Source organism: Daphnia pulex, chromosome 8 (assembly GCF_021134715.1).
Source record: "Daphnia pulex isolate KAP4 chromosome 8, ASM2113471v1".
Taxonomy (NCBI): domain Eukaryota; kingdom Metazoa; phylum Arthropoda; class Branchiopoda; order Diplostraca; family Daphniidae; genus Daphnia; species Daphnia pulex.
In genome coordinates, this window is record NC_060024.1 from 2,860,402 (window position 1) to 2,881,071 (window position 20,670).

The following is a 20,670-nucleotide window of genomic DNA, read 5'->3' on the forward strand; positions in this document are numbered from 1 at the left end:
TCTTTAACAGCGCTGATAAACTTCTGGGGCTGAGCAAATACCGAACGGCAGACGAAGAAAAAAACCTATATGCCAAACGGAGTGGAGAAGGTAATTACAAACCTGGATTCTTCCTACAGGGGACTGACCTGCAGAAACCCCGACGTCGCGTCAAGCGTGGAAAAAAACTTCACCTCCGGATAGTGTTGGCGCTTTATCACTTCATTTAGATCCAACGGGCGAGACAGATGTCACCCCACACTTTTTAAACAGCCAGCATTAGGTTTACCTTCTCAGTTTTTTCATTCAATTTGCATGTTGTCACATTCTGTCTGTTTACTAATATCTTTGTTTTTAGGGTGAACGGTAGATGGCCTCTCGTGGGCCTGGGCCTACGCTAGAGCCTTTTTTAATCGTCACGTAAAATTTTAAAGGTTTCAGCAACAACATTTTCACGACGGAAAACTAGTTGTATTCCACAGAACGGTTGCTAAAACTGATAACATTTTACGTAACACCTAAAAACAGCTTGACATTCTTATATATTTGACGTAACCAGCCATTCAGCACCAACTGCGACCAACAAGTACAAAACTGGGCAGCAGTTGAATTCGTATAATGTTTATATTTAACTTCCAATTTTAAGAATTTGTGATCCAGAAAACTAGAGGGATAATATGAATGTGGTTTTTAGTTGATTATCGAGGGGTTGGCAACTCAAGATTTGGGTGCACGATGATTCAGGATTCTAAAGAGATTCTAGAGATTCTGAAAGATTCTATAGGATTCTATGAGAAGAGAGATAGGGAGATTCTGGCCAGGGCGGACCAGAGTGAACGAAGATTCTGGGAACTGACAACCCCCCGTTGAAAATAGTAAATTTTGCATTAATATAATCCTAGAAACTAATTATCCATCAGCATTAATATATGTATTTATTCATTATTTTCTTTGTATAATTTTTTGTTGCAAATGTCATTTATTAGTAGTTGAGTGGCCTGAGAAAGAGCAGCGTTACCAGAATGTATGTAGTCTTCACAGGCAATATATTGAAGAGAGAACGTCCCCTTCACGGCTTCTCTAAGGGGATATACAGCGCAACTGCGAACGTATTCCTCGACTAATGGATTACTTGAATCCCAAATGGAAACGCTTTTTTCACTCCTAAAGTTATCATATTAAAATGTGTATAGGTTAATTACCTCAAGAGTATTTGGGATATCGTCTACTAAATTTCAAAGCATTTCAGAAAGTATTTTAAAAAATAATTCGCGCGATTCAAATGCACCTGAATCACGGACCACTTGTATCCTCATGAAGAACTAAAAAATCAATAATCTTGGACTACACTTGCGCTTTTTTAAGCATTACGTAAAATTTTTTCTGCTTAACCAACCGTTGTATCCACAGTGAAGGTAACATACTTAATCAACATGTTTTTTGCGCAGCTCGTACTTAAAGAGAGTTTTACTAACTTGACTTTGTATCATACCTAATGCAGTACAATGATATAACAGTGTTAGTTCTTTGGTCATTGTTAAGGTAATTTTAACAACTAGTTTTCCTTCATGATAATGCAGAACTTTTTTAATCTTTGTGAACTAATGAAGTAGACCTGTAAGCTGTAACCATAATATTTTACGATGATGGTAATTGTGTCCAATGTAAAAACGCTCACAGTATTTTCGGTGATGCAAACCACGAATTTAACGGGTTCTAATGAATTTTGACTTTAAACAAAATTTTCGTGGTTTTTAAACTTAATTGGCGTGTCTCAAGAAAACCCCCAAAAATTAGTAATAGAAATCCCCAAAATTAAGGAGTTAAAATTGAAATCAATCACTGTTTAGAACGGTTACTGCATTTTCGGGATTGTCAACGGCGGAATAAACGAATAATTCCCTAGATTTTGAATAGCACATAATAAATTTTTGGTACGCAACACAATCAATTATGCACACTTGATCCAACGGATGTTAGAATTACGTTGAGTTGATTTAAGTTTGCACTGTTAAGAGTTATTTCGAAAATCATATAATTATTCCACCCTTAAGTGATTGCATTTTGAAGTGAAGCATTTTCAACGGTTGAAAATTAATAGGGGAGCTTGGTACGGGTACGGGGTACGGGGTACGGGGTACGGGGTACGGGGTACGGGGTACGGGGTACGGGGTACGGGGTACGGGCCCTACTTTTTTAAATTTTCTCTCCCATTTCCCTCCATCAATACTTTTTTTATTTCTTTTGATCTTTTTGAATATACATTTTTTAAATTTTTAGTAGTTACCATGAAGTTATAAAACGAAATCAAGAATGTCTTAATATGCCCCTATTACAACGGAAAGTTGCTCTTCCATGTAGTTCTTATGAGAGAACAGCCGATACGATGGAACGATTTGATCAAATATAATCATTTTATTTTTTTCAGGGATGGGTTTTATCTATTTCACTTGATTAGTTTTTGAAATTCATAAGTAATTTGAGCTAATTCAATAATTTTGTTATTCTCAGCAGAATTTACTTTCAGTATTTTTTAGTCCCTAAAATCGGATCCATTTTTAACAGTGTGTAAGTGGCAAATTCAAAAATTTTATCACAAATGCAAAAGTAGGACTACTCAGGAATAATAATCAGCAATTTAACTAATATTACCAGTAGTCCATCGGAAGAAGCTCTGACTGAATGCGGGAGGCTCGTGTTAAACACGAAACTTACTACTGTTAGTTGAACTGATAAGGCTTTTATTAGAAACTTTAAATAGAGAGATATTTCAATCAACAGATACGGTCAATGGTGGTTTTTTAGTATGGAATGCTTATTTTTCATGAAAATTATGCCAATTAAATTTGATCACAATCTTATTTCCCTTATTCAATTCTGACCCATTGGAAAAACTCGAAAATCCGTTGCAAAATTCTTTCCTACGCGTTTAATCCCCTGTCATATATCATCCCCTGGGAGTTTTCCCCTATTTTTGTTTTTTTTCTGTCTTAATACCTTGATCGTTTCCGTTTAGTCATAAGAGAGTTGCATTGTTTAAATTCCCACCTTTGAGTCATTCGATCGACAAAAGCCCAAACCCAAGGTTTTGCGCACGAATTTGTACGAAGGAATTTCTAAGTTCACCTCCACACTAATATTACCCGAAGTGATGGAATCCCACTTTTTGAAAGTGTGATCGAAGAGAACGAAAATGACAGCACGAAACGCACACTTTTGGGGTACACTTGAAAAGTGGGGTTGCAAATTTTTACTTTGTAATAACGGTTTTCGGATTTTCTGCGAAAGCATGTGTATACCTGCCATAAATCGGAAACTAATGGTTCGAATTTTTACCAATATTCACTTTTATAAATTTGACCCGAATTAAGGGTGGAAAATATAACGAGTGAATTTCGCAATTTAATGGGTCTCTTGATCGTGAAATATCAAATCCAAAATACGGAAATAATTTTCATCATGCAAAAAGTATTGTATAGTATTACAATGTAATACTTGAAAAAAAAAATTATTTTACTATACGTGAAAATGTTGCTCATGCTTAATTTCACGTTAAAGTGTAATAGTAGAAAAATATGACAAGAAAATGTTTAGCAACTACCACGTATTGAATTCTTATCTCTTGCATTCCAAACTGTTAAAAAATGGACCAATTTTAGATGAAATTTGGGGAGAGAGAGGGACTCTGCTAAATTGGAGTTATTTACACCGAAAAATAATTTTTTTGGAAGGGCCCCTAAAGTTGTTTAAGTATTTTACCTTCATTTTCAGACAAAAATAAAAGATGAACCCTGAGGTTTGAACCAGCCTCCAATTTTTTTAGACAACCTCACTAACCCCTCTACTAATCATTTATTATTAAAATCGTGAAATTATAAGTATTTATTATTTCTCCAGAAGTTTTTTCGGACTATGAAAATTTTATTTCTTATCAATTTACGTAGCAGTTTATGCAATTTAATAAATGAAGCTGTAAAAAGCTGAATATCGCTGACAATCAATTTTTTAACTTCATGTTGATTAAAGTAGTAATTAACAATTGAAAAATGTACAAAAGTGACAGCGTTCCCAAATAATGACAAATGCCCTTATAGTAATAGAATGAATTTCTAGACCAAATAAATATGGCAGTTACATAACCAATACTTTACTTTATAGATAACAAAATAATGATATTACAGGTTTTCATTTTTAATTTAGCTCAGACGATTCATTGCGTTAAAAACAATTTACAGTTAAAAACCAATTTGAATTAAAAACCATTGACAACGGGCCGTTGTTAATGGTTTTTGGCGTATTTAGCGCCAATTTCCGGTGAGGCTACACCGTTTTCTGGGGTGCAAACCTTTTGGTCTGTTAACTTCGAAATGTTTTAAAGGATGAAAAATCTCCGTTTTTAAGTGAAATTCCATTAGGTAAATAATCGTTATGCGGAAAGATTTTTAACAATGCAGTTGAAACATCTACCGATAAGCAATTCTTGATATACGATTTGAAAACAGCGGATTCGGAATTCGTTTTTATTTTTAAGCTTTCTTATGGCGTTTGTGGGTAAATCCGAAATCCGGAATGCGAATGTTCGCTTAAAATGCGAATTCTTGCTTAAAATGCGAATGTTCGCATAAAATGAGAATTCCCCGGACAAAAATTCGAAATGCGGAAAAAAATATTTTTAAAAAATAATTTTTTTATTCGATGCAGTTTTTAATTCTGAATCGAATTGCTTAAGGCATCAGGTATGGTGCAATGGAAATATATTAAGATATTTTGATTTGAGAAATCAAAATATTGAGATGTAAAAACCATTTTCCTTCTGCCTGAAAATTTTGACTTCAGTTCAAAACTGTTAATCAACATAAAAAATATTTTCATCAATGTTTTATGTTTGTCTAAATATAATAATTTTAATTGAATCAAATAGACCACGATAAAAAACTTAACTGAAATCGGTGCTAGAATTTTCGACAAATGTTATTGTTAAGCCTGTTCGCAACACGTATGTCAGGCTGCCTGACATACGTGTTGCGAATTTCCGGATCGTAACGAAATATTTCATTTCACTTAATTAACAAAAATAAATGAAATGTCTCATTGGTAGAACCTTAGACTTAGGCCTTAGGCCTTAGGCACACATAGCTTATTGGCAAACACCATACTTAATCCGAACAAGTTTCCTGGTTTATATACTTTCAACAAAACTACACTTGATTTTGATCAATTGTAAGACCGTGGGGGTATTACTGATAGTGTCATCCAAAAATATGTCCCATGGCCTTTCCCTAATTTCGGCATGGCCTTAGGATATGGTGGACAAAGGGGAGGATTCTGAAACAAAGATTTCCTCCAAGTTTTGCCACCCTCAAATCCCTCGGCCATGCGACATATTTTTGGTGATCCAATATTTAAAATCGATACAATAAAATACAGATCCCTATCATCTTCTTTAAAATACAAAATCATGGATTTAGAGTATTCATTTGTCTTCCTGAGGAAAAAAAATGAAACTCGTAGCTCCTATTTAAGTCCACTAAACAAATTCCCGCGCGAGACACCGTAAGGCCTATCTCGCGCGGGTTAAAACACTACTTTTGGACCGGGGTGATCCAATACCTGGCGTGGGTACTGTACTTTTCGGGAGTCTGGTCTCGTGCTAAAACAGAGCCAGTTACGTAGAACTACAACTCTCTTCGGTCACAGCAGTGTGAAATCCGCGTTAACCCGCTCGTGAAAATATTTCGTATATTACTTCTTTATAAGAAAGTGGAAATTCCATTTTTTAGCACATTTTACTCGTTTTTACTACAGCAGTGGTAGAAACAGTTACCTGTTGTGATTTTCTACCAGCGCTTTTCGGTATGAAGCTAGCACCCCCTGTTTTTCCTCATTTTGCCATAACAGGATTATGTTGAAAAATTACCAGTTATGGTCTATAATATTTCCATCTTTAAAAAAATCGTTTGAAAATGACAAATTAATATTTTTTTTGCCCAGAAAGAGAAACTTTTTCTCTTTCTTTTTGCCATTTTATTTTTTTTAAGAAAAAAATTATAGGTTAAATGTTAAATAAATCTAAAAAACGCGTATCGAAAAAGGAGCAACTCCTGCTGAGCGGAAAATGTTTCCTATGGCAGAACTCATCTAGCTAACAAGAAGAATCCATAGTAAAAATATTGTGCAAATAATTTTTTTTTGTTGTTTTTTGCGATTGAATAATTTGACTTGGCATTATTTTGTTAAATTTTAAATTTCTTGAAACTTACTTTACTTACTTTAATATATGTCGAATTGCTTTGTTATATGCATGAATCTTTTCAGAATGTATGTCTGTATTGTGGCCTAGTCCGTTGTTGGTGCTGTCGTCGTATTGATCGACGGTTGGATATTGATTCAGCCAAATAATATTGCTCACTTTGCTCAGCTGGCCAAGGAGAGGCGCAAGTTGTATGAGCTTCTTTTGATAAAGCCTGAAGTCACCACCATTTTCTTGTAGCATATGGTGGACTGCAATACCTTAAATAAAAATCATTCCGTTGTTCTGTGAAACGTAGGCTATCTGAGTTTATTGTATACTTAATAAAATCAAGAAGGGTCTTTCAGATTGTGTTGATACAGCCCAATGGCGTAAGGTATCAATTACACTTTCATTGAGAAGAGGTCGCGATAAAAAAGAAACTCGTAATCTAAGTAGCTCACTAGTGAATTCCATATCATATTTCCATTTCAAAGACATAGGATCAGGCTGGGTTTCTTTATCGTAGTCTGGAAGTTCCTGAAATATATTAATAAAAACTGTTTATACAGGAAATGACTTGATAACGCAATTCCAAAAATGACCAATCACAGCAGGAAAAATTGACTTGCCATTTACTTTAAGTGGGAACGGGGGGCGTTATCGTTTGCCGTATATTTGCCCCCTTTTCTGTGCACTCCTTTGGTTTTTCCCTGATTTTTATGTATCAAGGACTTGTATATCGATACAAATGGGACTTGATACCTAGGAAAGAATGGAAAAGCGAAGGAGTGAACAGACAAAAGGGCTACGCCAAACGAAATTCTCGAACATCTGAACTTTGGATTCTGAAAGAGGGATGAAAGGGTTACATTTAAAGAATGAGTGATTAAAATTTGGCGAAATTTGGTGCCCTCTGATGGCGAAAGTGCAAGTTTGTTGTAAAAAGTACAAATTTTGAAGTGGAAAACTTTGAGGTATAGGGAAGGGTTCTCTGAGTTGGTTTTATTGTAAATCATTCTTTAAATTCGTAAAGGGTGAAGAATTCTGCATCTTTTGGCACAAAAAAAAAAAAGATTTTAGCTTGATTTTTAGAATTTTTTGGATATTTTTGAAAACGCCGTATTTAACACGGCACATATGAGGGAAAACGGGTGTACCTAATAAAGTGAACGATACCGTAACGCCATGGTGGTTAATCCTAAAACAATTTTGTGTGTGTAAAAAATGAAGATCATCATTAGATCTACTCAGGAAAAAAAGAAAAAAAAATCTAGCCCAAGCCTTTCGGGTAGTATTTGCATTTTTTCTAAGACACGTAGTGCCATAAGAATGCACTGAAAAAAGGTGTACCTAATAGTTTGGTGGGTACTGTATTATGGGAACAACAAATAAAGTAATTTTTTTGACCTAAATCGTGTCGTCCATTTCGTTTTCTTTTTTCTTTTGTAGACTTCCCTAGTTAACCTAATATTTAGAAAAAATAAGTTTTTAAAATAAAATTCTTTCCTCTTTTAGAAAAAAAATTTTATTTATTTTTATTGACAAGATTATTGGTTGAAAATGCAATATTAACAAACCCACTTTTTCCCGTGAAAAATGGTCTTGCTTGGTTAGAGATAGGAAAAAAGTTTTGGAAAATTTAGTTCATGAAGTTATCACCAGGTGTTCTATTCGCACATAATAATTACATGGGCAAATCTACCCCACTTACACGAGCAATTTTCCCCATGACTTGAAACACACACCTTCATTTTTAAGCGCTTTTGGATTGAAACAAACAGATTTTTCATAATCTAAAAATATGGCTTTTATAGCTAATATTTTGTCTTTTTTGAGCCTAGCGGTGATAAAAAATATTGAGAAATGTAGAAGTGGGGGTTCAAAAACTAAAAAAAGCGTCAACTATGCCGACTCTCCCCTATTTCGGACGCCTTGACTCGAAGATCGCTTTAAAATAATCCCACATTTCATTTCGCTGTGGAACTAGATGACCTAACAGACAAGAAACCTGACAGTTAGATTACGGGAAGTTTTGCCATAGATTGTTAAACGCTTAATTGTCATGGTAATGAGACAGTTCGAAATATCAGTCTAATTGGGTAGTGTTTGGGCAACATCGGCAAAAATTTTCAACTAGACTGCCCTTTTAATTCAAACAGGGCAAAAATGAGGGATGTTGGTACCGGAAATAAAAAAATTTCGTTACGTCCCTATCGAAAATTAAAAAATTTGGTACGTCCATAAAAAATCGGTACGTCCCTACCAAAAAACGATATTTGGTACTTCTCTTTCAAAAAGTAATTTTTCGCAACATTTCAATATCAAAATTATAAAAATAATTTACTGGCATTTACTGGTGTGATTTTCTACTTTTTTTACGATAAAGAAAAGAATGTATCGTTTTTCGTTATAATTCCATAAAGAAAAACGCTGTTTTTTAACAGTGCACATATATTTGTATAATGGAAAGATCTATATCTGTAAAAATACTCCCAATGACCACACAACGATATGACTACATGAATAAAAACTTATATATACACACCTTTATGAAATTGAAATACTGCTGTCGAATTCTTGAATCTCCCATGAAGACGAACTGCAATTCAGTTGGCGGTTTTGTTCCATTCGCGTAGAAAAATTTATTTTCAGTAATACGCTCTTGATAAATCTGATCTAGACAGGAAACTATAGGTTTAGTTGTGTAATATAATAACCTACATGATTCCAATTTAATTTTTGAAATCAACTGAAAGTTGTCGTTGAGCCCTTTTGCCCATTCATCATAATGGTAATCTTGTCGGTTAAGAAGTCGATTTACACAGAACGGCAATTCGTTTACCGAAATGTTTGTCCTGCAATTAATTGTTAAAGTTTTTCTTTATAAAACAAGCGGTTGATACGTTAACACAAACAAGAGTTTGAAGTTGCCTTCTTTTTCTTTAAATGAGTAAAAAAATACAAATTAATTATAATATCTGAAAATTATGTCACTGAGCAAAATTTTGGGTTAATTCAGAAATGATAAAAAAAACTGTTATCATACCCGAGAAGAATTTTCTCGTATTGTTATGCGTTTCGTTAAAAGGGATGGTTAAACAACGTGGTTTTTGGACATTTCTAATTTGAAGGAGGAAAGGTAAGAAAAAAAGTGAAAGGCCAGCCCAACCCCATCTGTCGCCGCTGATCGATGGCCAACCGATTTAACAACATTTATAAATTAGGGTGCTGATGTATCGTGAGCAGGGGTATATTTAACATTAAAAAAGAGAATTTAAATGCAAAAGTAATACAGTATTTCTTGCATTGTTTCATTTCCTACTGCAGCACTAGCATTTGCATAGGTAGAGGGGGGGACGCGTGTAAGGCTGAGCCGCTGGGAAGATCGAGCTATGGAAAAAAAAAATGGCTAAGCAACCACGGAAATTTGTTAATTTTTCAAATATACTATAATTGTGAAGCGAAAACAATATTTGTTACAAAAAAAGTTTATAGTTAAGATCAAGGTGAATATGTTAATGGAAAAATAAAGACGGAAATTGGCTAACTAACATGAATAACGAGACGTCAATGTGTGAATTTCACTCATCATGGTTTGAGCTTTGGTAAAGTACGGTGACCGTAATAACGTTAATCAACCCGCTTATTCTGTCACATAGATAAGGTTTCAGATTTATTTTAAATTGATTTCAGAATTTCTTTTTGAAACTCAAAAATAAAAGGGAAAAATAGGCCCACTATGACTGAGAATAAGGATCGCTTTAAAAAATGATTAAAAGAGAAGCTATTTCTACCGGTCATACATCTTTACCAATCAAGTCAGCATCTTATTTTAGTTCATTTTAAATTCATAAGAAATACATTAAAAACACACTCTGTTAGGCATTTTATTTGGTTCTATAAAAAACGTATTGCAATCGCGTTTCGCTACGGGAAAATTCTCCTCGGGTATTCACCTAAAATTTTCAGAATAAAAGGGCTTTGACTGTGGGAAATAATTTTCCGTTTCAATAATAGGTTAAAAATCCGACCAAAGTTGGAATACATTCCCGTGGAGGATTCTTCTCGATAACTATTCGGTTTTGTGAACAGAAATGAATTCCGATTCAAAATCGTTAAAAATGATTCCACTGTCCCGATAAAAAATTTAGCGTCAAAAGACAATTCAGTTCGAGTTGACGCAAAGTGAACTAGTTGAAAAAGAGTTTTATTATAGTTTTTTATTGCTTTTTCTTTTTCAGCAGAATTTTAATCTTTCTATTTTTGGGTCACGAAATAATCGGATCTATTTTGAAATTTTTAACAGACTTACATTTGCCATTTTGTATTTTGATATAAATGAATTCCATTTGAATTTGTTGTTAGTAATAAATCTTTGTATTACGTTAATTTTTTACACGATTTTTTAGATGTTTAATTGTTGAAAATAATTATGATGTGTCAACAAATTTTGCTAAATTCCACCTGTTTTAACTTATGCTATAGCTGCTTTTATTATTCTAGGTCTGGACACTAGTTCGTTGACTTCGTAAGCCACTGCTATACCTCTGAGCCTGAGACCCAATGAGGCAACAATCACAGTAACGTATATAAAAAGAAAGAAATCGGCGATTGGAAACGAATGGTAGCTGTACAAAGAAATACTTAAGTACAATAAGCTCAATAGCTTTAATAAAAAAGAAACAGGTCTTTGTACAGTATCCTCAAAAAATCTGATTACGATTTTTTTCCAAAAGCACCCTATCAATATTGCAGGGAACTGTGTTTGGCTTTTAGCCCAAATTTGAATTCAGCACTGACTTGTAAAAAAAACTTTCGGCACTATCTAGTGACAATACGGCAACTTTTTTTACAGATTCGGCACCAATCCACTAGGTGTCAATTTTAGTTGAGTGTTCGAATGAAGTCATTTTATCATTTATGCCTAGAACAAATTGTAATTCTAATTTTTTTTAATTGAATTATTTCTATTTACTTTTAAATAAGTTCCTTAAACCGGACAAAATCGGTCAGTGGGATCGTATAGAAATTTTTAATTGAAAATTTGTAAAAGAAATGGGGGTCTCACTATATATATTTTATTATTTTTAATACATGTTTTCATAATTAATGTATCAGTTAACGTATGTTTCAAATTTAAATGACTTTTATGAACATCACTATTTGTTAATGAATAAAGTAGTTATACATATCAACTTTTCGCGACGAAGTTTTTCACCGTGTTAACAAGGTCATATGCTGGTATCCATAAATTTAAAATAAATGCTGCATAAGAACGGAATACCCAAAAAATCCCCAATTAGTCTCGTTTGAAAGTCGTTTAACTTTCTTTACTTTGTATTTATTATATTATTGAGAGGAACACAACAGAAAAGTTATTCTAATAATAAAAAGCTACCCTTTTTCAATTTTCCTAAATAATTTACAACACACCCGCAAGGGGGATATTTTGTTTTCCGCTGCAACTTCTCCCATGGGTACCCCTGACATAATTTTAATTTTTTCTGAAATAAAACGCATTTCCCCTATCATACCAACTAGTGCCAAATTTGTAAAAATACAGTAACGAAAGGTTAATGAAAACGAACGAAAGGCCGAATGTGAGTATCCTACTAGTCGATGCCGAAACGTCCGGTAATCTTTATCTCAATCTTCTAGACACCTTTTTTTTTGTCATTTGTGTTCAAATTATGTTTGTGAAGTAGACGATAAGTTTCATTTCAAAAGAAAATTGGTGTAGACGTCTGTTTTAATTTCATAATCTGGAAAGGTAAGAATTGTTTTTTGTTCTAGAAAAAAATATTTTTATACAATTCTGTTTCTTATTATAGGTAGGGGAAAGTTGGCATAGTTGACGCTTTTTTATTTTTGTGCCCTACTTCTTTATTTCTCAATATATTTTATCCCCGCAATGCTTAAAAAGAGGACAAAAATTAGCTATCAACAGCGGGCCAGTCTTTATCGTGTACGCATCACCTTGTACGCATACTGTATGTATCGTTTCATCTACTGTGTATTTGATCAATTCCTCCCCGTAGGGAGAGGGGCTTATTGACCTCGGTGCACGATTTAGAGCCAGCAGACGACGACAGAAATTTTCTAAATAGTGTACGCATTGTCATGTACTCTATGTTATTTTTTACCTTCCGGAAGGTCAACCGAATGTGCCTGCCACTGCCTTGTCTCCTATATTTAAAGTGGTTTTCAGGGCAAACAAGTGACAGCCTGCGCATTCTTAGACATAAAAGGCGCATTTGACATGGCCTGGCACCCAGTAATTCTTGCCGCACTCATCAAGCGCGGCTGCCCCCGTTACCTAGTCTGCATTGTTCGCACTTTCCTCTCGAACAGGACAGACATTTTTTCGCACAACGATTCGACCCTGTCTAAAAACTTAAACTTAGGCTGTCCACAGGGCGGGGTTCTTTATCCTTTTTTCTGGAACTTTCTGATTGATGACATTCTGGGGCTATCGTTCCCTTTTCCGTTCCGTATTATTTCCTACGCCGACGATCTCACCGTCGCCACCTCACACAAGGACTCCAAAATTGCAAAGAAAAATCTCCTGATTATCTGCAATTGTATTTTGGACTGGTTTATAGAAAAAAAATGAGTTTAAATTCGGAAGAGTCGATTCTCATGTTTTTTTCAAAGCGCTCATCGCCTAACGACTAAGTCGATCACCATCTGTTCATCAACGAAGCTTGCATCTATCCATCGACTGAGACCAACTTTCTTGGGTTTACCCTCGATCACCGACTAAAATAGGCTACTCATGTCTCAAGCACAAATACTTGCTGCAAAGCGATCGTTCTTTGCTCTAAAAACTACCTGCGTGCCACCTGAGGCATTGACCAACGTCGGCTGAAAATGCTAGTCTCCACCACCATTGAGCCCATCATTTTGTACGAATATTGTTTTGATTGTTTGGATGCTCAATATGGGCTTCCTATCTGCAGTTGAAAAGGGGAGTAAAGCAAAAAAAAGGCTTTCCAGCGTTCTCTCATCATAGCTGTTACGAATTCTTTCAAAACAGCGTCAGCAGAGGCGCTTTTTATTCTGTCTAAACTAACATCTGTCTACCAATAACTACTCTACTCTACTAACTAAACTAACTGTCTAACATATCACTTGACCTGCGCTTTTTTAAAATCTCCCTAACAAGATATCTCTCAATTTTGTTTGGAAATTTTTCTACCTCCACTGTCACATGGTTAAGGAAGTGAGTGCCCAACCCCAACTCGCTGGCAAACGTGGAGATTGTAGCGCGCCTCATCCCCTCTATTGTTCCCCCTTGGAAGCTTTGCTCCACCTTCACGATCGAAGCAAATGAAATACCACTTTGCCTAGACGATCCGGGCGTTTTGCGGCTCTACTCCACGGCGAAAAAGTGGGAGAATCGATAAGTTTTGGTGTGGTAACGGCATCCTCTGCAGGAATCCAGAAAATATTCAACAAGTCACTCCCAGTTCACGCAACTCTACAACAAGCCGTGCAGTGCTCCATACACGAGGCCCTGATGCAGAAAAACAGCAACTTTTTGGACTTCTCTAAATCTGAGCTAGTCATCGAAGCTCACTCTTCCTTCTCCTTTGTATACCATAGGAAGTTTCTCTATGGACTGCAGCTGGCAAATCTTAGCATTTTCTCATTGACCAAGAATCTTGAGCTCATTGCATGCATCAATCCCAAGAGACCAATGGGATTAAAGATAGCCGAGGAGTGCTACCGGCTAACTTGCCGAGAAACGGACACCGACTTCCAACAATCACCACCATCTAAGCAAACAATTAAATTGTCAGCAAGAGCATTCAAACTGAAGCTGTGGAATGACGCCAGATCACCCATCCCACCAAATCTTCAACTTCCGGCTTTAAAAGCCAAGTGAGGAGCAATAGGAAGTAAGATTATGATTTTTTATGATTGCCTGTCAATGTAAGATTATGTGCAAATCATAACATGACCATTTATTGTTTTAGGGTTCTCATCTGCTAGAGAGTCTTTATGAAAGTTACCCACAAGAATTTCAATTCAAAACTTCTGTGTGAAAATAACCGGTCACAGTTTGCAATCGAGAAATTCACTTCCAAAATTTTCTATAGCAATTTGGTTAAAAATGTTGGAAAGAATGAACAACAAAGGCCTATTGAGTTTTACACTCACATTTTGTGAATTCAACCTGTTTTTTTGTTAGTTTGTTCGTTTTATTAAGATGCTTCCCATTTTATAACGTCGATGAAATTAAACTAAAATTGACAATCTTTTTCTTTTTGCCGTTTTTGCCAAAAATTTTTAATCCAATAGAATCATACGTCAGATACATAAATACTAATGAATTTCACATTTTAAGAGAAAAAAAGTTTGTTTTGAGCATGCATTACAAACCTATTAAAAAACTCTTCAGCATGAAAATAAAACATTTCTGTGCATGTGCCCGCACATTACGTGTTAAACGCATTCTAGAAAGTTTCATTGTCCATACATTGATTCTTTGTTCAAAAAAGAAAAGGTGCGAAAAGGAAAAAAAAAACAAACTCTTCCTTATCATCTCACCACCTACCGCCTTGACCTCCTTCCTAAGATTTTTTAATTCCTTTTGAAAAACTAACTGTCTATGAGAAAAAATAGTCAATTTCATTCTTATATATTTATTTACTCAGGTACGAACCTGAGAACTCCTAGCTCTTCAATATCTTGCTCAGTTTTCAACTGACTAGCTATCATTCCATTTCATATTTAGAGCGGAGTTAAGAATATATAGTACTATATATCAATAAATAGGGACTTATATTTTTCAATCTCAAGTTAACTATCGTTTCAACTATTTACCATGCATATGCGCACCAATGGCTTTTAAATCTTAGTGGACTAATGAACTAGACCTCTAACAGTTATTTTAGGATGGTGAAAAAGACAGGATAATGATTGGGCCGTCAATCAGTAAATTTAACGGCTAAGCAAGACATTTTTTAAAAATGATGGGTGATGCATGTGGACAGTGGAGAGGGAGGTGTCAATAGCATTCAACCCACATTTAACACGCTTTCACCTTTTTCCTACCAACTTTTTTCCACCATGGCTCCCACTCATTAAAAAATCTTTCCCTAAACCCTTTGCTGTCCGTTTCCTCCCATTTCGAACTTTTGATCCCCCTATCATCTATTTTTAACTGAAAGGATGGAATCTGTCGGTTGATTGACAGGGAGTGCGACAGATCCAACGAAAGACCTCCCTAAAAAATGTCCTGCGAATGCAAAGACAATTGTTTTCCATTTTACGTTTTAGACATTTGTCCAGCAATTCTAGAGCTAATCACATTAAAATTATTCAATAATAAATGCTAGCCGTAATTCCCTTTACGTACCTAGCATCGGCCCGGATTAAAATTCATTTTCATAAACCAAATAGCTCATCTGTTAGCGATGGATGCTACTGATGTAGGTCACTAGGGTAGGGGAGAACGGGGCAGTTAGGGAAGTGTGTATGTTGGCACTATCGATATTGAGATAAGTTTTAATGAAATCTAAGTGTCGGAAAAATTCATGCTTATACAACCCGAGAATCTCCATCCTTTAAAAAAAATCATTAAAAAAGTCCAAAGGGTTTAGTAATAAATGAAACAATAATTTTGGCGCCTTAAAATCGTGTCATCAGCTTTGACAGATTTTTTCAATTTACGGATTTCAGAAATAGAATAACATTTTCAAAAAACAATATTCTTTAAGGAAGTTCTTTCCTTTTTCAATCCCATATTTTAGTTTATTATTGCTCCTTAGAGGTGTGACTGAAAAATTAATTTGATTAACGACACCTATTTTTGAGGCAAATTGGCCTGGCAACGAGGTGGCATATTGCAGGTACAAAATCTCTGTCGTCTACTAACGTCAAATGGTGAGTCTCCAAAATCTGACAATTTTTGTTAAATGTAACATGGTTAGGCATTATATTAGAAAAACTGAACGTTGTATGTATCCAGATGTTTACATTTTGAAAGCTGTCAAGAAAGTTGTTGCTGAGAAAAAAAAGTATGTGATGTTTCCAAAGAAACATCCATCACAAAAAGATTTCTACTGAGATATGTTAAAAATATATTGGCTGCTGGAATTCAAGATGAGGCTGAAGCAACTACAATCACAGGGGGTTACCAAAAACCTCGTAAGGTAAATCCACTAATGAGTTTTACTGTATATGTGTTGCAATGTTAACTCTTTCTTGTTCGCTCTAGGTTTTCAGAAGCAAACAAGAAAGCAACCTTAGCAATTACGTCAAAAGGGCTAGTGACATTTATCATGGAATCCCTACCACAGAGTCACAGACATGAGAAGATTGGCTTATCAGTATGCTACCCAAGAAAAATGTATTGTCCCTCCCCGTCTGCCTTTGCAGTATCTACCACAGGGAAGTCCATTCCACCACTCTTTGTCTTTCCACGGTAATATTTTTTCAACTCAAATATGGTCTTTTGCTAAGAAATATGTCTGTTTCTTTTTCAGAGTTCATTTTAAGGAATTTTTTCTCAATGATGCCTCTCTCGGTTCTGCTGGATCAGCCAACAAGTCTGGCTGGATGTCAGACCAAGATTTTGTTTTGTTCATGAAACACTTCATACAGCACGTTCGGCTTTCGAAAGAGAACGAAGTTATTTTATTACTCGATAACCAGTGCAAAGTCTGTGTGTGAAATGTTGAGTATGGCACATGCAAATGGTGTTTACTTAGAGTAGACGGTTTTGTGTGTTGAGTATTCATAGCTGTCTTGATTAATTGCCATTTTTGTTTGTCATTTTTACATTCGTCATGTATCGTCAATATTTCTAAAAAGAATATTTACATTTGAATCGTAACGTTATTTATTCTTTTATAGTTTAACTGATGTACCTTCTCTTGAACTGTTAGTCCATAAGAATAACATGGGATATCATGCCCCCATACATGGAGCGAAGTGCCCCTTCAAAGGGGCATCTCGTCTTTTAATTTTTATGTTTTCACATTCACTTTTAGGCCTAATAAAGGAGAGTTTCTGTAAATTAAAAATACGAGGCAGATAGCTAATTGTCCCTTCTTTCTTTTAAGATAATCGGGAGTTTCGAAAGTTTATTTTTCAAAGTATGGTGACCAAAAAACAAAAAATCGCGTCAACTAGTACAACTCTCCCCTATGGGGTTGAAACCCCAAATGAGGGTAATAAGCTATCATCCTGAAAGACCATTTTTAGTTTTAAGAAATTGACTTGGGGTTGGGTGGATTATATCACACCCACTACAAAATAAAAACCCGTCACTTTGCCCTTGAACGGGGGCTAGGGGGAAATGCTGATGGGTGTTTTTTGGAAGACAGTCTGTCTTGAGCTATTGACGGACAGATTTGTCCGTTATTTTTAAGACAAAAGGTATGGGCTGCAATTTAAACACATGACTGTTCAGCAATTGCAAGACCATTGTCTTTAAACGCTGGAGACCAATTTTAAGCGAGACGAAATAAACGGGGTTTTCACGTTTGCACAAAGGTCGATTGTACTGAACAGAGTTTCTAGACATGATTTCCGTCTAGATATATCTAGACTTTAATTCTTAGAAAGATCGAAATTCAAGCAAGGAAAACGGTTTTTTGAATAATTTTGAACCTGGCTGCCAAACTAATTTAAAATAACTTCAATTTAAAATCAGTTTGATTTTAAAATGACAATTTTCTATTTAAAAAATGTATTATCCTTCGTTCAATTGCTCTATATAGGCTATTATATTTTCGACAACTCATTAATAATAATTAACACTTTTGATAATGTAATTTAAGTAAAGAATTTGTTCTTACACAGATGCAGCTACGATGTTTGAAACGTTGTTCTCTTTTCCGTCACGTGAGTACAGAATAAACAAGAGACCACAGTGGAAGATAATGTAGAAGAAACACATGCAGTAGTATATCTCCACTGGACGAAAGTTTCGTTTAATCAAATGACTCCCCATTGCTAATATCTTGTATTTTTTCGGTGACAATTCCTTGAGTAATCTTTACAAATAAAAATTGAATGGGTGCTATTTAACTAACTGGGTGACAGTATAAAGTATAATTAAGAAAATTTACTGTAACTTCTGAATTCTGAAGCAAGATGTTAGGATAGCTAAAAATATCTCTTTAATGTTAGTTTATTTTTTTAAAATGTACGATGTTGATGATTTGTAATCCGTAGTTTCTAGTTGTTGTGTGATGACTAAAGTAGAATAGTTTTCTGGCTGACTCTGTAATAGTTCCCCCTAACAGTGGCTACTATGTACTTAATTCTCAGTGTTTTCAGTAGTTAAGTACGTTGTTGGGTAATTAATTAAGGCCAGATATTCTGTTTTTTTCTACTGAAAATGGGCCATCAGCTTCAATGATAGGTCTCCTTACAAAATTAAGTATCTGGCAACTACTTAACGCAAGACCTGAAAAAACAGCACTACTATAAAAAATGCTACCTGACAAAAATATTATGGAAATTTAACAATGAGTCCACGACTCAATGAGGCCGGATTTTGGGGTTTTGGAGGTTTTCAATTTTTGGGAAACGGTGACTGAGGCATCGCAGCCAGTTCCCGAATAAACCATTTTGTTCGGAATTTTTCGGAAAACCGAATGGTGAAATCAGCGATTTTCTAAATGCCATATTTTTTTTTTCGTTATATATGAAATACTAAGGGGGCCCACCAGAAATTGTGGATTTTTTTCAGGTCTTTACATCAGTTTTTGGGCGAAGCAGGCCGTAAAAAAAATTATTTTTAGAATGAAAGATTTTTTCCCCTCAACAACTATCTCGCTCCATTTTGTTGTTTGACCTTTATTAGCAGAGATATGAACCATTGAAAATCTTAAGAAAGAAGAAAGAAAATTGAAAATTTTTTCGAACGATTTTTGCCATCAACCGACTTCATTTTGCCACGCAATGTAGCGGCCGATATATAAAATCCAAGAGAAAATTCTTCTCAAAACATTAATTAAGCATTATATATAGCGAATTTATAATTTGTATGCCCATTTTATAGCAATTAGTTATTTTATAGTTATATTATATCAGAAGTAGCTCAATAAAAGAAGCTCGAAGATTGATGATTGAGATCCGAGTTCAACCCCTTAGACCAGATCGGTGTTATTTCTAATAAAGAATTTAGATTCCCATTTATACACCTTATTACCACTTGTTCCCGAGGGATTCACTATTTGAAAATTTTTCGTTCACCCTAACAAAAAAGGGGAGATTGGGACGACTGAACCACTTTTTTTTTTCTTTTTGCTATACTTCTGTTATTTTTCAACGAATTTCCACCAAGACTTAAAAAAGAGAATAATTCGACCCTTCACTAGTATTCTTTTTTTAAAACTGATGAAGCTATATCTAGGTTTGGTATTTCCCGATTTAAAAACAAAATAAAATATAAGGCAACTGACCCCAGTTACGAGGTCAGTTCTTCACTCCACCGGGATCACTTGGCCCCTGTTTTCTCCGTTGACTGACAGTAAAAACTCAAAATAAAAAAAATAACCCAATAATCGAACCCCCAAACGGAATATCGATAAGAAAGTTAAATAAGTATGGTAGTTGACTGGTAAAGACGAGAAAAGTCGAACACAAATAATTTTACTGCTGTCATAGGCAAACTTATGTAAGCCAAATAGCCCCTACGTTTTCTGGCAAATGCATCCCCAAACGAAGGGGTCATAGTATATTATTGAATATATTTTATTAAAACTATTGTAAATATAAAACAAAATAAACCGGCTTGAAGAAGAGATAACGTAGAATATTTTCCATATTTTTTTTATAGTTTTAAAGTAATCATGAAAGCCGATAATTGATTCGAAAGTCAAGGTAGGACGACCGTAAGACATATGACAGTTGTAAAATTATTTTTTTTCGTGTTTTTTCGTGTTTTTAGTCAACTACCATGCTTATCCCTAATGTATATTTATATACGAAGGTCCTTAACAATATTAGGGTGTGGAGTATAGGGGGTAGGGTAGTAGTAGCTTATAGTGGAATTCAGAGGGTTTAATGTCCATTATAATTTTCCTTATACGTTTCTTTCCTGAGTGAACAATCGTCACCAAATTGTGTACATAATTCTGTCAAAATTTGATACACCGTGTAGTGGGGTTTTTATTACTGTTTAAAAAAATTAATTTGCGTACTTGTTACCTAGCTGGTTGCCGAATCATAGGCAAAGAATTCGTTTTTTTGCGTAACCTTCCAACTGTCAGTGCAGTGAGTGCTCAGCAGTGTAAACAAAAAGAAAAAAAAGTTTGGATCTTCCCTAGCAAGAAAAGGTTTCTGCAATTGGAGTGGAGAGGACAAAGGAAGAAGATATGAAGATATTGTTCTTATTTGATTTGATTTTTATTGTTCTAGTTCAATTTCGTCTTTATTGTTCTTTTAACTTTGTATTTTCCCATTATTACTTTTGTAACTCTTTTGTTTTATTATTA

The 20,670-nt window shown here is 34.9% G+C and overlaps 1 protein-coding gene across 1 annotated transcript; it reads right to left on the minus strand.

Annotated features, from left to right (window-relative positions):
* Nucleotides 1–746: 746 nt before the first annotated feature.
* LOC124200356 lies at nt 747–18,477 on the minus strand. The gene is made up of 6 exons (XM_046596565.1): nt 18,295–18,477; nt 18,022–18,185; nt 8,757–9,066; nt 6,550–6,748; nt 6,249–6,489; nt 747–1,143 (listed from the first exon to the last, which is right to left on the minus strand). Exons 2-6 carry the CDS (start codon nt 18,174–18,176, stop codon nt 915–917), a joined length of 1,134 nt encoding a protein of 377 aa, XP_046452521.1. The 5' UTR covers nt 18,177–18,185; nt 18,295–18,477; the 3' UTR covers nt 747–914.
* Between the last annotated feature and the right edge of the window lie 2,193 nt (nt 18,478–20,670).

Excerpts from the sequence above, each read along its gene's own strand:
- LOC124200356 (XM_046596565.1), bottom strand. The coding sequence starts at position 18,176 with ATGGGGAGTCATTTGATTAAACGAAACTTTCGTCCAGTGGAGATATAC. Across the intron at positions 9,067-18,021 it reads AACATCGTAGCTGCATCTGT|GACAAACATTTCGGTAAACG; the intron begins GTAAGAACAAAT and ends AATTAATTGCAG. Across the intron at positions 6,490-6,549 it reads ACCCTTCTTGATTTTATTAA|GTATTGCAGTCCACCATATG; the intron begins GTATACAATAAA and ends TTTTTATTTAAG.